This window comes from Tachysurus fulvidraco, chromosome 15 (assembly GCF_022655615.1).
Source record: "Tachysurus fulvidraco isolate hzauxx_2018 chromosome 15, HZAU_PFXX_2.0, whole genome shotgun sequence".
NCBI classification, from domain to species: domain Eukaryota; kingdom Metazoa; phylum Chordata; class Actinopteri; order Siluriformes; family Bagridae; genus Tachysurus; species Tachysurus fulvidraco.
In genome coordinates this window covers 13,910,554-13,925,553 of record NC_062532.1, presented here as the reverse complement: position 1 = coordinate 13,925,553, position 15,000 = coordinate 13,910,554, and the positions used below count along the sequence as shown (strand labels likewise).

Below are 15,000 nucleotides of genomic sequence, written 5' to 3'. Positions count from 1 at the left end.
CTCTCTCTCTCTCTCTCTCTCTCTCTCTCTCTCTCTCTCTCTCTTTTCAGTGCATACCAAATATAAATGTTTGAAACTTCAATAAAGGTTTCTTGACTTGACCGAATGTTGCTGGACCTGTTGCTCTAAAAATAGCAGTATCAAGCAGTATCTGTCAATAGACTACAATTGACAGCGTGAAAAATCCAACATATCTACAGAGAAATCGCTTAAAATTCTAAACCCCTGACCCACTCTGGTGTACATCTTCGTACTTTCTTTGCTCTAACATCAGACTCGTCAGTTAATTATCAATGTTTTTCACCACTCACTGTGTGTGTGGTTTCCAGAACTGCATAACTAAATCTCATCTCTACAGCAGATTTAATCACATGAGATGTTCATTGATATTAGATTTAGCCCAGTGGTGTAGTCTAGTTTTTGTAGTGAGTATACTGTGATTTCCCCCCTGCCAGCCTCATATACACACCCATCCTAGATTGACACCCCATAGGCACCACCACACTCACTAATGTATAAAATATGCATCTACATGTAATTGAGAGCATTATTAAAGACTGCTTATGTGTTATCAACATTCCAAATTATTATAAGCAACAAAAGACAGACAGCTGATAAAACCTGTGCTCCAGGTCCCATATTCATATAACATTTAAGGCTAAATGTAGCTCTTACAGGTATAAAGTTCACCCAAAGATGAAAATTGTGTTATTTCCTCACCCTCAATTTGTTCCAAAACTGTATGAGTTTCTTTCTTCTGTTTAACACAAAAGATGATATTTTGAAAAATAACACAATTTTCATTTTTGTGTGAACTATACTTTACCTTTAAGAGCTACATTTAGCCTTAAATGTTATATGAATATGGGACCTGGAGCACAGGTTTTATCAGCTGTCACTTTTCAATGTACATTTAAGAGTGAACAATAAACATTTGTTCAGTTTTATCACCAACACTCTTTCATTGCAGAATATTATGAATTGAATGAAAGCTTTCCAAATACATTTGTACTCAGGCTGTGGGTGAAATGTCACCCGAAGCTGCTGTAGCTTTAGGCGCAGGCTTCCGAAAACACTCAAAGAGTGTAGTTTGAGTCTGCTTTCGTTTCATATCTTCTTTTACATTAGTTAGTTAATTTCTAATTTGTGCCAAAAAACACCGCCAAGCAACTGTTTTTTATCCTTGGTAGGTGACGTCAGATCAGGTCACAGGCCACGGAAGCCCCAATGGTCCAAAAACGTTAGTGATTCGCAATCGCAACCACAGTCTGTGTTCGCAACACAGACGGGGTGAATTTATGAATGAAATTTCTGTCACAAAACGATATTGTTACGTATCCTCACGCTTTTTAAGTGCGTGTACGGAAATCCTTGGCCTTTCCTAGTGGGTATACTGCGTATACCTGCGTATCACGTAGACTACACCACTGATTTAGCCTAAGGATTGCAGTTACTACTAATAGATTTGTAGTTCTCCATCATTAAACAGCTGATTTATAATTTATGAATACACTCTGAAGCTCATAAGCACACTTTCTGCTGTTACTGTTACTATAATGGATGAGTTCTCTTTGGTTTCTTTCCCCAGTCATCTCAGGGAGCTTTTTTCTTTGCCATATCAACTCTAGCTCCCTCATTAGGGAAAAATGTAAAAAAAAATTATCCAAGATTTCTATATTTTTGCAAAGCATTGTGTTTCCAAATGTTCTTGAAACTGTAACAGAGATTGCTGTAGCCCATACAAACTATGTAAACACATCAGGTTTCGATTCAAACACACTACATACTGCATAAGAGTATGTATATGTACAGTATATATGTATATGTATACAGTATATGTCTCTCACCGTAACACACTGCGTCTGATATGGATGTGCATTCCCTCCGGGTTTCTAACTCTTCTGAGCCATCGTTGCAGATGGTGCAGGGCAAGCAGGGATCCAGAGCACTCTCCTGGTCTGAGTAGGTGTCTTCCTCACACGGCTCACATACCGTGTCCTTGGTAGATTCACAGCCTGTGTAGACCCCATGGCCAAGTGGACACAGTGTGCATAGCTCACAGTTGCCTGTCAATTTGCTCATGTAGTAGCCATAATTACACACGCACACGGCATCGTTGGAGTCGGTGCACGGCGTTTCCATGCGCATGAGCCCAGTGCACTCCGTACAGGGAAGACACATGTCTGTGTGACTGTACGTGTCTGAGTAAGTCTCACCTGCACAGAGACACAAACAGTTATGTAGATTTTCACTTATGTATTCATAAAATAATAATAATAATAATAATAATAATAATAATAATAATAATAATAATAATAATAATAATAATAAAACAACGAGTGGAGTCTGTCATGATCCCCTACAACTGAGTTGGTTTCCTGTAGGTTCACTGGTTTCCTTGAAGCAGTATAAATCACCCCTACATTTGTCTTGGTGTGTGTGTGTGTGTGTGTGTGTGTGTGTGTGTGTGTGTGTGTGTGTGTGTGTGTGTGTGTGTGTGTGTGTGTGTGTGTGTGTGTGTGTGTGTGTGTGTGTGTGTGTGTGTGTGTGTGTGTGAAGGAAGGAAGGAAGGAAGGAAGGAAGGAAGGAAGGAAGGAAGGAAGGACGGACAGACGGAAGGAAGGAAGGAAGGAAGGAAGGAAGGAAGGAAGGAAGGAAGGAAGGAAGGAAGGAAGGACGGACGGAAGGAAGGACGGATGGACGGAAGGAAGGAAGGAAGGAAGGAAGGAAGGAAGGAAGGAAGGAAGGAAATGGAAAGAGAGATGGATGATGGTGAGAAGAGAACAAGCTGAAACTGGAGAGGAAAAACAAGAGGATAAATGAACAGCAAGGGGGAAAACAGAGCAGAAAATGACGGAAATGATAGAAGAGGAGTAATGTGGATAATAGTGTTTACTGGGCGTCGCTGGAAAGGTCGCCCACGTTGATCTGATTTTGTGTGTGTTTGTGCAGACAGTGCTTTTGTTTATCTTGTTAAAGAATCGATCTTTGTGTAGAGACACAAGGACTTAGAGTGAAGTACAGTTGGACTGCATTAAGCAGCAATGCAATCATGAATACACTGATACACACTTAATGAAAATCAGCAAGTTTCCACAACACTTCATTTACAAATACATGTACGTAAATGTTGGGCGCTGTCCCTTTAAATACACTGACTCTGAGCACTTGTTATCCCCTAGGTCAGTGGTGGATATTATTGTTGCAGGGTCCAGACTTTTACAAAGCACTGACAATCTAGACGTCTGTATAAACTTCACTACATCGATGACTGAACAATGTTCTTTGTTACAAAATAACAATTTAATTGTTTAATATTAGAATAATGTATATATATTATGTATAATATATTAAAGTGTGAGTAACCTGTGATTTGCCTTCCAGCTGAAACAGCAGTCAGAGCTGCTGCTATAGAAAATTATTTTTAAAAAAAAACACCTTCTGACCAACCAGATTCAAGAAATATAGTGCAGTTAAGTCTATTAAACTCTAGTCCCATAAAAAATTTTAAAAAAATCATATTTTCCCCCTTATCTTTTAACTCAAATGTGTGTATAAAAAAAATCAAATATAAATTAAAAAATACAATTAAAATGATTCATAATAAATTTATAATTCATAATAATATGAATAATTTTAGAATAAATAATCTGAGAATAATTTATATTATAATACAATTATTCATATCCTGTAATCACAAATTACACACAGCTAGCAAAACTGTTTTTGATTAGCTATCCCAAGCAAGTTAGCTATCTGTTAGCTAGCAAAAGGTAAGTAAATTAGCTTTCTGGCATTAAACACTTCACCAACTTAGTAGCACCATTAACTAACTCACCAGGATTATCTAACATTACCAAAACACTAGCTAAAGGGTTGGTGAAGGAACTAGCACTTATGCTTGTAAATTAAGCTTCAGTCATTTAATCAGTCTTTCTGTACTCTATGTGTAGCTAATTGTACACAATAGCATACTTTCTTTGCAAAAGAGTCATTTATTTTGCCTACTTTGTGGTTAGATGCTACAAAACATATACTACGAGTAACACACTGCTAAAATGAGGCTAATAATTTGAAAAAAAAGTGCCCCATTGTACGTTTATTGCGTTTAGTTGGTCTTCCAAAAATACAGCATTAATAGTGCGCATTGTTCCAGCATTATTTTCAGATATAATTAGAAAGTCAATAAATTATTCACAAGGTCAGTAGCTGGGTCAGTGGAAAAGCAGGATTTTGTAGGGGGCAGCTGTAATGTCTTTGGTAAAAAATATTTAGAGACAAATAGTTTTATGTAACACACATTAAGAAGAATTCAGTGGGGTTGCCAGATCCATATCTCGGCTGTGTAATTGGGCTTCTTATAATTTGCTCTTTCTATTTTTTTAGGATTTGCAAATGTTTTGTTATCCAAAAAAGCAAGTAAATACAGTTTGTCTCATTTATCTGTTACATACTGCTTTTTGTCTCTTTTTACATACTGTACTATTCAACCGAATCAGTACTATTTAATATTTGATTGTAATGATTTATAATCCCATTATACAGTATCATCCAGAAGAGTATGGGTTCCTTTTTTGTGTCTGGATCCTCTCAATGTTTCGCCCTCAGGAAGTTTTCCTTGCCTCTGTCATCTCTGGCTCACTCATTAGGAGTCTAAATCTTCTCAATTTAATTTCTGTAAAGCTGCTTTGCAACAGTGTCTATTGTTGAACCAGCTACACAGATACAATTGAATTAAACTGAAGTTCAGGAGGGTCAGATTGACCATGAGGCCCGTTTACGGTGTTTTAAAGGGTCACTGGGACCTGGTACCCGATGGAATTCAACATCTTTCACAAACCCATGTGTGTTTCCAAGACATGTCCTGATGCACTACAAATGTTTTCCCTGCTCTAACACACCCACACCCTTGTTCATGAGTCAGGTATGTTAGAAAGGAAAAAATGTGCAGTGCAGGTGGAGGACGGTGCAGGACTGGAAAACACACTCTCAGAATTACAAGAATTTTTTGCTTGTTTTTTTTTTTTTTTTTTGGTCTGTGAGGTTCCAAAAGAGAAAGAGTTATTATTAATGATCATGTTTATGATTAATTGCAGTTCAACAGAGTGGTTGTTCATTGCAGGATTTTAGTTAATCTGGCAAGTAACTGGTGAATACTTCTGATGTGAAAAAGCCTAAAGCAAAGTCCCAGAACCACCAAACCTCTCCACCCAAATCACACACATACGTACCTTGTACACGTAATTCATAGATACATGTTATTCGGAATATCGCTTTGGCTTTGACATTGAACCTTTCCTCTGTTTTGTTACTCCTGAAAATCATTTAATCATTATGACATGAAGTGAAATTGTTTTTCCTCTGCTAAAACTGACACCCTCAGGACATTTGTATTTCAGCCAAGTAAAAACAGATTTCGTAACTGACTTCAAAAACAAAAGTCATGACTTCCAAAGAATTAAATAATAGAATGTAGTGCCATATTAAACAGACACGTCAGTCAAAAGGCATATTTTAACTCTTAGTATATTTGGTGTGGTTAATATGGGTCCACTCACCTCTTACAGGAAGTTTTTATAGATAAAATATTGTTAAACGATCCCTTATTAAGATAAAGATGGAAGGTCGGACTCCAATTTGATGGACTACAATCAAACTGGGAAGGTCAAACTGGCTCATTAGTTAAATGTCATTGAAGTAGAAGATAGACAGATAGTTCATTTTTGCATCACCTTTACCTATCGTCTCTTCATAAAGTTCACAGTGAGGCACACTGCACTCCTTAAGATGTTTGTAAGACAATTGTTACATCCTCAATGATGATAAAATGCATCTTCATCCAAGAGCAGTTTAAACACTACACCACTAGCCAAATGGATTTTTTGATTGCTAAAGGGATTTCCTTCTCTTGCTTACATTTATATAATACATGCTGGTTAATACAGACTGGAAGACTGGCACAGCAATAATCCTGAGTTTGGGATATCTTTTGGGATGTGTTTTTGGAGTTTCGCTAATTTACCCCTAGGTGGCCTTTATCAGACTGGTATCCCATTCAGGGTGTATTCCTGGCTCTGTTCCTGACTCCTCATCTTCCGTGACCATGACCAGGAGGAAATGCTTCCTACTTTTCTATGCTTATTTTCATTCATTCTGTACTATTCATTGGCTAGCTAATGAACCACTAGAACTATCACTCTCAGGTTTGTTTGTTTTTGGGTTTGCATAAGCAAACTGAACTATATGAGAAATTTAAGAATTTTAGCATTGTGTAAACATTAACAGGACTTCATTGCTTAACAAAAACACCATAGGTAGGGTGAATTGGCATGACACTCTCAAAACTTATGTAACTAACCAAATGTTTGGTTTGTGTATACATCCTCCACTGTTGCCGCAGTTTGTATTCTAGTACCAGGACAGAGATGAGCGACAACACAACTATGATACAAAATTTGAGATATATGATGCTATGCAGCAGAATATGGCAGAACACAACAAAACAGACAAAACAATAACTGTTATAATGTTAATTAACCCATGAGTCATACATACATGCATATCAGGTCCAGGATTGGGTCTTGTATAAATTCACAGAAAAACAGAACTGAATCTGACTGCATACTGCAAAGCAATAAACCCCCGCACTGCTGTTGTTTGATTAGCTAGGGGGAAACAAAACCGATTCTTATTTGAAACAGTCTGTCCCCAGTTTTCACTTAAATAATGCTAGATGTTTGAATGATTCCATGGCTTGTGAATGGAGGCTATTATGAAACAACATGACACACGCAAAAAGTGCAAACACATCCGGGCAGTTTGTTAGCAAAACTCTATTTTTACCCCAAGGTTTAAAATGCGTCACATCGACGTAATAGATCCGGAAGGTCCTATTTACACTGAATAACAAGGGCACCACACTGATGGTAGCCATTACATCCAAACATCTGTACATGCCATGAACCAGAAGGCTACAAGCTGCCATACAAGAGGGAGGGGGTATGTGTGGAGTGGTACACACAACAAATACACCCTTTCAACATGTACACACATAGCTACAATACCCAAAGTCCTGCTTGTGATGGACATACAGTGCCAGCTGCCCTCAAACCATTCTAGCAGAAAAGACATTGCCCAAACTCATAGAAACATATTCAGAGTCAGTGCTGTCCAGTTAAAACTGAGACCAATCTGATATGTCTGTTCACTTGGCAAATGTACAATAGGCTCTAGTGTGCTACAAACTGTATAGTCAGCTAACAACACACCCAAATCATCTCTCTCTCTCTCACTCTTTTTCTTCATGTATCCCTCTCTCGTTCATTAATTATGAATGGGTCGCTACAACATCTTACAGCTTTGGGGTTCTGATAGATCAGCACTCTCAGCTCTACAAAATAGCATACACTTTATCACTCTGACCTACATACTGTACTGTATGACATGCAGCATGCTTTTATAGTTTGAGTACTCTACTTGTATTCTACTTGTACTCACACTTGTTTTCAAAACTTCCTGTTCAAAGAAATTCACAAATTTCTTATGCTAGAATAGAAATAATAAACAGCTTGCCTTTAAAAACCATTGTCCCATTTCATATCCAACTAACTATAATACTAGAACAATATATCCTAGGTTTCTGGATCGTTTCCCACCACACTGACAGTAACAGCACGTTTAAATAAGCCCTGATAATGAGTGTGCATTGTAAAATGGTGTGTTAATTTCCTTGATTATTTTGATTGCACTAGATTGCTCTCATGAGTAGAGTTAATGGACTGACTTATGGCCTATGACCCAGCACAACATGAGCCAGAAGGATCTATATGACCAAAGGCAATTTTAACTGAAAACATTTAACTGCTTGAATTTGCAATTGTAATTACATGCACTTGGGCAAGTTTACGTGCAATTGTATGCATAAGTGCTAAATAAAAAAAAATGAGTGAATGCTGAAAGTCCAATTATTAAAATATATATATATATATATATATATATATATATATATATATATATATATATATATATATATATATATATTTCAACAAATAGTGTGCTAATCTGTTAGTGTGAGTAACAATTTAATAGTTAGGGTCGAGGTACAGCCCTCTGGAAGAACCCTTAAAGGTTCTACAGGAGAATGTTTCCCTAACAGAAAAAAATTATTTTGTTAGCTAAGAACTATAAATAATACTATGATAACTTGATATTGCTATTTTTATTGATGTTAAATTACATTTTATGTTTAAGAGATTAAATGAAAATAATTGAATAAATAAATGTTTGAGATGAAAAATAAATGAAACTTTCATTTAAGCTTTACATTCATTTAAAACTGCTTTCTTGCAATTTATGTCTGAATTTATATATACTAATTTCCCATCCAGAGCTTGATGTGTTTTCCACATCAAGCTCAGTGACAACACTGAGAACCTGACCAGGATTAAGCTTATACTGAAAATGAACAAATGAATGAATGAAAACTCTAAATCTCTTATTCTCTCACATGAATAAAAAAATGTTTTAGGCAAACATCCCAGGTCACAGTTTAAGCTCTCACCTGTCCGTAAATGCCTCATTAAATAAAGGTGGTTTTGCCAAATTCTCACCTTTACCAATCAGCTGGAGTTCCAGACTGTAAGACCGTGTTGGTGTGAAAGAGCTGCGCTACAGAACACCTTCATTTCCACTTCATTAGCTGAGTACAAAGTGTGACTGTAAATACAGACTCATGCACAATTGGGAGGAGGTTTTGTTCAATTTACTCCCAGAAGTAAAATGTACTAATGTGCTTAGAGAACATTGAGTGTCTGCTTAGGGAACAGAGGGAGGTTGGGGGGATGTGTGTTAGGGACAGGACATGTGTGTATGTTTCTAATCATTTGATAGTAAGCCTGTATACCAAGATTGCCATTTATTTTGGTTTCCTACATTTTATTTTTGTATCTACATCACACAGACATATACGTGTATGTATCTAAAATCAGTATTCTATTCAGTAGTGTGTATGTATAGATATAGATATAGATATAGCTCTGTACTCCCATGCTTAGGGTACACTTGTCCCCTTAAAGGAAAGTCTTGTCCCCTCAAAGGAAACTGGTATTATAAACTTCACAATCCACAAATTTCAACCCAGCAAACATCTGTGACAGAGTTTGGAGTAATGTGTTAGACACGCTATTCATCATATTAATAATGATGTTCATTTTACCAGTACAGTTGCGGAGACTTGTAGAACTTATGTCAGGACACGTTGAACAAACAATTTTGTCACAAAGCAGCTACACAGAAATCGGGATATACTGTCATTTAGATCTAGATCTCCAATGAGTAAGGCAGAGGTGAGCAAAACGTGTGGAAGAAGCCTCAAGAGAAACCAGACACAAAGGGGAAAGTAAATCATTTTTAAAGTAAATCAACTTTTTAAGTTAAAGTGTGTTAGAAGGATGTTTAATATGAGCAACTAATCATATAATTTATATGTAATTACAATCTCTATCTCATCTTTGGAAGGCATCTTAGATTCGCATATAAGCTAAATGGTTAGCCTAGATATATCTAAAAAGACTAAGGCTCCAGATAAAATGGTACGTGCTCAATGTAGTTTATCCCAATTCTGTTTTCGTCTGTATTCCTGCAATTATAGAGTGCTATTGTATAGAGCATTTTGCCTGGATCGCTTTTGTGCTGCTATACAAAAGTGACTCACACATACTGTAACCATAACAACACCATTTCCACAAAGTTTCTATGATAAGTATAGCGTATTCACGTCCTGCCAGGATTACGGTAATTACGAGCTTCCAACTTGCAAAGCGTTCAAATGTTCATGTCAAAACTCATAATTAGCAGTTGGGCAGCTGGAATTTTCTGACAGTGTTCGGACTTGACACCGTGTGACATCTCGTTACAAACATGTCGATAAAAAGGGCAATGACACACCTAAGTGGAATGGAAAGTGGAATGACAGGAATTGATTCAATTGACTCACTCTCAACTCTCATACACTATATAATGCACATTTATCATTTTAATGATTGCCATTAAAAAGATTTACTTATGAGGAGATGTGCATTTAAAAAACAAGCTGTAAAACTTAATATGGACCAATATACTGTGTATTTGGGGGAACATCCATGTCTAACCAGCTCTATACCTAAGATCTAGACCCAGTTTATATTTATTATTAATATTAATATTTATTAATAAATATTATTAATATTTATTTTTAAATATTTCAATGCCTTTTAACTAAAAATACAAAAGATGTCTGCCTGAAATCAAGGAAAGTGGGAACCCAAGTAAAGTGGAAAAAAAACATTAGCTAAGGCTAACTAGCAAAAGATTTATTTCCCATCTTTGATGTTAGCTAGCACAATAATTACTATAACAAACCAAATTATATCAACTGCCTTGATTATAATGAATAAGCAGCACCAGGCAGCTTACGATGATGAGCATCAAGACACATTCTTGCTGCCACATCTGTTAAACTTTAAATTTCTTAGGAATTTAGAATAACCCCTCACAGATGTCTGATCCTCAAGCTCACCTTCTGACTTTACCAACACAGTAAGTCCTGGGGAAAAAATGCCTTTATTATTAATGTTTAGAATAAAACTTTAATCATATTATGGATTGGGTGTTATGAGAAGTGTCTGCTCCCCAATGCTGAATGCTCTTTTGCTTGAGATGGTCATATTTCTTTCTTCACATGAATCACTCCACACCCATTGTGCTGCTTGCTTAAAAAAAAAAACCCTGTTGTCCTGGGACTGCTATTCAAAGCCTTTGAGCTGTTTTTATCTTATTCATTGATCCAATTGTTTCAGGTGCACAGAGGGGCCTATTTAGTCCCTGGCTTTTCTCTTTGCATGACAGCAGGAATTTATTACAAAAAGAAGACAAAAGGAAGATTTATTTTTTTTTTTTTTTTTTTTTTTTTTGAGTAATTATAGAAGAACTTTACCAAACTGCTTGACATTGACTTCACAGTAAATGTGTCAGCACTTTCTATAGAAAGCCTTCCAACTCATCCCCTACGTATTATCTTTCCAAGCATTGCATCAACTAAACAACACAAAAAATTGGATTTAATGGCAGGGATCAGGTAGGAGATCCATCAGGACACGGTGCATTGGCCAGAAAAATGCTCTTAATGAAAGTAATCAGACACCACGTATGCTGCTATCTGCAGCCCTTACATACACACATCAAAGAGGCTTCATAAAGCCACATAATGACTGTCTGTTCATGTGTGTGTGTGTGAGAGTGCAGTATGTACTTACTGTCAAGGCACTGGGCACACTCAGTTTGAGCATCTCCACACGGGGTGATTACCCCCTCCCCTGGTGGACACATTATGCAGCACTCACCGCTGGTGGTTTTCTGACCAGATTCACATTTATTGTCCACAGATAATTCAAGTGTAGAGCCACACACTACTGCCACCTATAGAGACACACACACAAATATACACAGAGAGAATGTTTTTTATTTCATCACATTGATTCAGTTACGTTTTGCTCAATTTGGTTAATGTCAATGGCATTGATAAAAATGACAGTCATTTGTCTTTGAAGAAATGCTCCACTGTAAAATCTGCCTCCACTGTACATATCTGAAGCATACAGTATGTCTGATTACCCCTAACAAGATTTCGACTTGTACCCACCACGGTGAAGAGAACACAAAATTTCAAACACACTTACAATAGAAGTCAGAGGAAAGCTGTTGAATTCTTTCAGTAAACATTTATAAAGCTTTACTGTATAATGAAGATTTTAAAGCATAGTTGTTACACTGATACTAGCAAGCAACAAGTCACAGACGTTTCTTATAGTTTGTCTTTAGTGGGTGTGTATTGAGCTCTAATAATGTCGCTTTGGCCATTCACTGTCCAGTGTTCTTTTAATTGTTTTTGTTTAGTTTTGAAAAATAGCTCTAGTAGCTACTTTAAATATACATTCTAAAAAATGTTAAATTAGTTGTTTGGCTTTGTGCTAGCTTTATTGATAGATTAGCAAAGCAAGCAAACTGTATTAGCTCTATTGAATCACGGCTATCAGCAATTTCTGTTGTTGCTACCTACTTCCTTCCAGGGTCTGTTTTTTATGTCTGTCTTTGAATTTAATTCATTTAATGTGAATTTAAAAAAACATATATGAAAAAAATGCATTTAATTTCAAATCCCTTAAATTGCATTTAAAGACTTAAGTTGTGAGTGGAAACTAATGAATCATTGGACCACATGTACAATACTGGTCAACAGATTGGTATGTTGAAAATTGCAATTAATTTTTTCCAAAATTTGGTCAAATGCCAGTTTCTGCCCCTATCATACTAACCAGGGAGGGTGAAGGTGAACCTGTACTTCCTCTAAGGCACGTGGAGCCACATCTTTTCAATCTGCTCATGTTGGATCACAAGGCAATGTAACACAATCAGAGGAAAGTGCTGTCTGCCCTCTTACACATACACAAGCTTATAGACAGCCATGATTGGCTAGTGTGACTGTTTTAAACAGAAGAACAGAAGCCATTATTGTCTCCTGTCCATTTATATGGCTGTCACATCATTGAGATTCAAACATGCAATCTGAGCTGACAGAGTGAACACGTTTCTGTTGCACCACTCAGGAACTGTCGCACTGCCACAGATCTGTGTCTCACATGTACATATAAAATGACAGGTCAAGTGTCACTTGTAGTGTTGCTTGCTAGTATAAAAACTAGGGTTAATGTCTATGGGTTAATGGATGAGTTGTGATGACTCTACATATGTTGCATATGTGGTGGAGGAGGCTGTGAAGTATTCACTTAACTTTTATGCATTGATTTGTTTTATTTAAAGTCCTTTATTACACATCCAGCATAATGAGAGGACAGAATTAAAAAGACATCATACTTTAACAAACAAATACCTAAAAGTAAGCATCCACGGCCTCTCATTTTGCGGCAACACCCTAACTCCTCCACAGAATAAGTGGACTGTAAGTCCTTTCGATCCTTTGAGGGAAAAGAGGCTTTAAAGAGCCGAACTGAAGCCCATGGAGTGGACTTTACTGCACTATTTGGTCCATAAATCAGGGTGTGTGCAGGAGGGATGGTACACAGTTTTGCCTGCAGCTGTTTCCGCTGCACTGGACAGAGAATACAGCCTTAATAGGCCACACACTGTTACCTTCTACATGTATATACTTATAGTGAATACAGTTTTTATCCCTGCAGTTAGCACGTTCATGTAAAAATTATCCTCCAGTGATTTTTCTCCTTTAGGAAATACAACATAATCACTTGGAAACACTCAATCAGAAGAATTCTAGGACAGAGAATCTGCTTTGTGTGTGTGTGTGTGTGTGTGTGTGTGTGTGTGTGTGTGTGTGTGTGTGTGTGTGTGTGTGTGTGTGTGTGTGTGTGTGTGTGTGTGTGTGTGTGTTTTCTTTTAGTTAAAGACCAGGATTTTCTTGTGACAACTGTGCACAGTGTGTGTTTGTGATTGACAGTTAAGATTATGTCCACCAACCAGGTGCCGGATGATTGAGGGCGTTCCACACACACACACGACTCTCTCTCTCTTACACACAAATACACAAGCTTCCATATACACATACAATCCTTTTAAAAATCAAGCAGTTACAATCCTTTTTTTTTTTTTTTTTTTGCAAGTACAAACACATGCATGTATTCATTCAACTTTCCTTTTAGCTTTGCTTGTTTTTTTATTCATTCAATTTACTCCCTCAGTCTAGTTCTTTGAAGATATACACATCTACAATATGTGTGCATTTACATACATATGGAAAATATATCAAATGATAGACATGTAAACACAAACTACTTTTGATACATACAAAATAGCTCCCTGGCATGAGAACCAAAGCTGATTGCATAAGGTCCAGAATAAGGAAGCAATTATCAAGACCGTATGAGCAAAAAATCTTCTATAATTTGTGTTTCTCTACCATCAAAATTTTTATTATGTGTTACATTTTCTGCACCTCACTACTCACAGCCTTCTTTTTTCCTCCCTCTCTTCTCTTTTACCCTTCTTCCACATCCCTCTTCCTGCCCCCAATTTCTTCCAGAAGCAGATGCCCAGGCACAGGGACCAATTTAGCACCCTCGTTTACTCTCTTCATTGCTCCACCCCTCCCTCTTTTCCTGCTTAACCCTTAACTTAATTCAGTTCACGTCACTTCACTTCAGTTGCTGACAAGCCCTTGTTTTCTGACAAGATTTGTCTAATTTATGTATAACTAATTAAGCAAATATTCTTCTGTACTTTTCCGTCGTCTATTTCTTTCTCTGTGTCAAAAAACACACAATGCTTTTACAGTCTTAAAAATCTATCATTGACATGTGTGTTACAGTATCTCAGTGATGCTCTGCTAAAACCTAACCCTAACACCTAACATTAAATTCAGCACCCAAAAGATTTAACTTGGCTGGATTAGGTGTTCAAATACATTCTGTGTTCAAATAAATACACAAAGTGAAAAGAATTCAGCACCTTTCTTATTGGATATAGCCAAATGCCTCCAAAGATATATTTCCATTTGATACTGACTCGGGGTGAAAAACTTGCGCAAACACAGGGTCAGAATTCTGCACTAAACAATGAAATTGTATCAATACGTTTTGCTGATCAACTCTGTCCTGCCAAGCTGTTCATTTTGCAGTAAAGCCCACCATGCACACACACACACACACACACACACACACACACACACATACACACACACCCCTACCCATAGGGACTTCTTCAGTTACGCAGTGTAAGATCAGGTTTAGCTGATCCAGAGCTGAGCACACTACAGCTTTTTAAACGGTGAATGACTGAATAAAAACGACTCAAACACTGCACAAGAGTTTCAGAGCAGAGTTAAGCCACTTGTATCCTTATCTGAGTGCACATGATAGGCTATACAGAGAATTCTATACACCTTCACACAGCTGAAGCAGAACATTTAACACTAGAAGTGGGGGGAAATGATAC

General features: G+C 37.1%; 1 protein-coding gene across 1 annotated transcript in view; it reads right to left on the bottom strand.

Moving 5' to 3' along the window:
• Positions 1 to 15,000, bottom strand: part of ngfra (nerve growth factor receptor a (TNFR superfamily, member 16)) — a 43,674-nt gene that overhangs the window by 26,817 nt on the left and 1,857 nt on the right. The window contains exons 2-3 of the mRNA XM_027141761.2: positions 11,292 to 11,454; positions 1,848 to 2,216 (exon numbers count right to left, since the gene is read on the bottom strand). Of these exons, the coding sequence (XP_026997562.1) occupies positions 1,848 to 2,216; positions 11,292 to 11,454 (532 nt within the window). The remainder of the gene's footprint in view (positions 1 to 1,847; positions 2,217 to 11,291; positions 11,455 to 15,000) is intronic.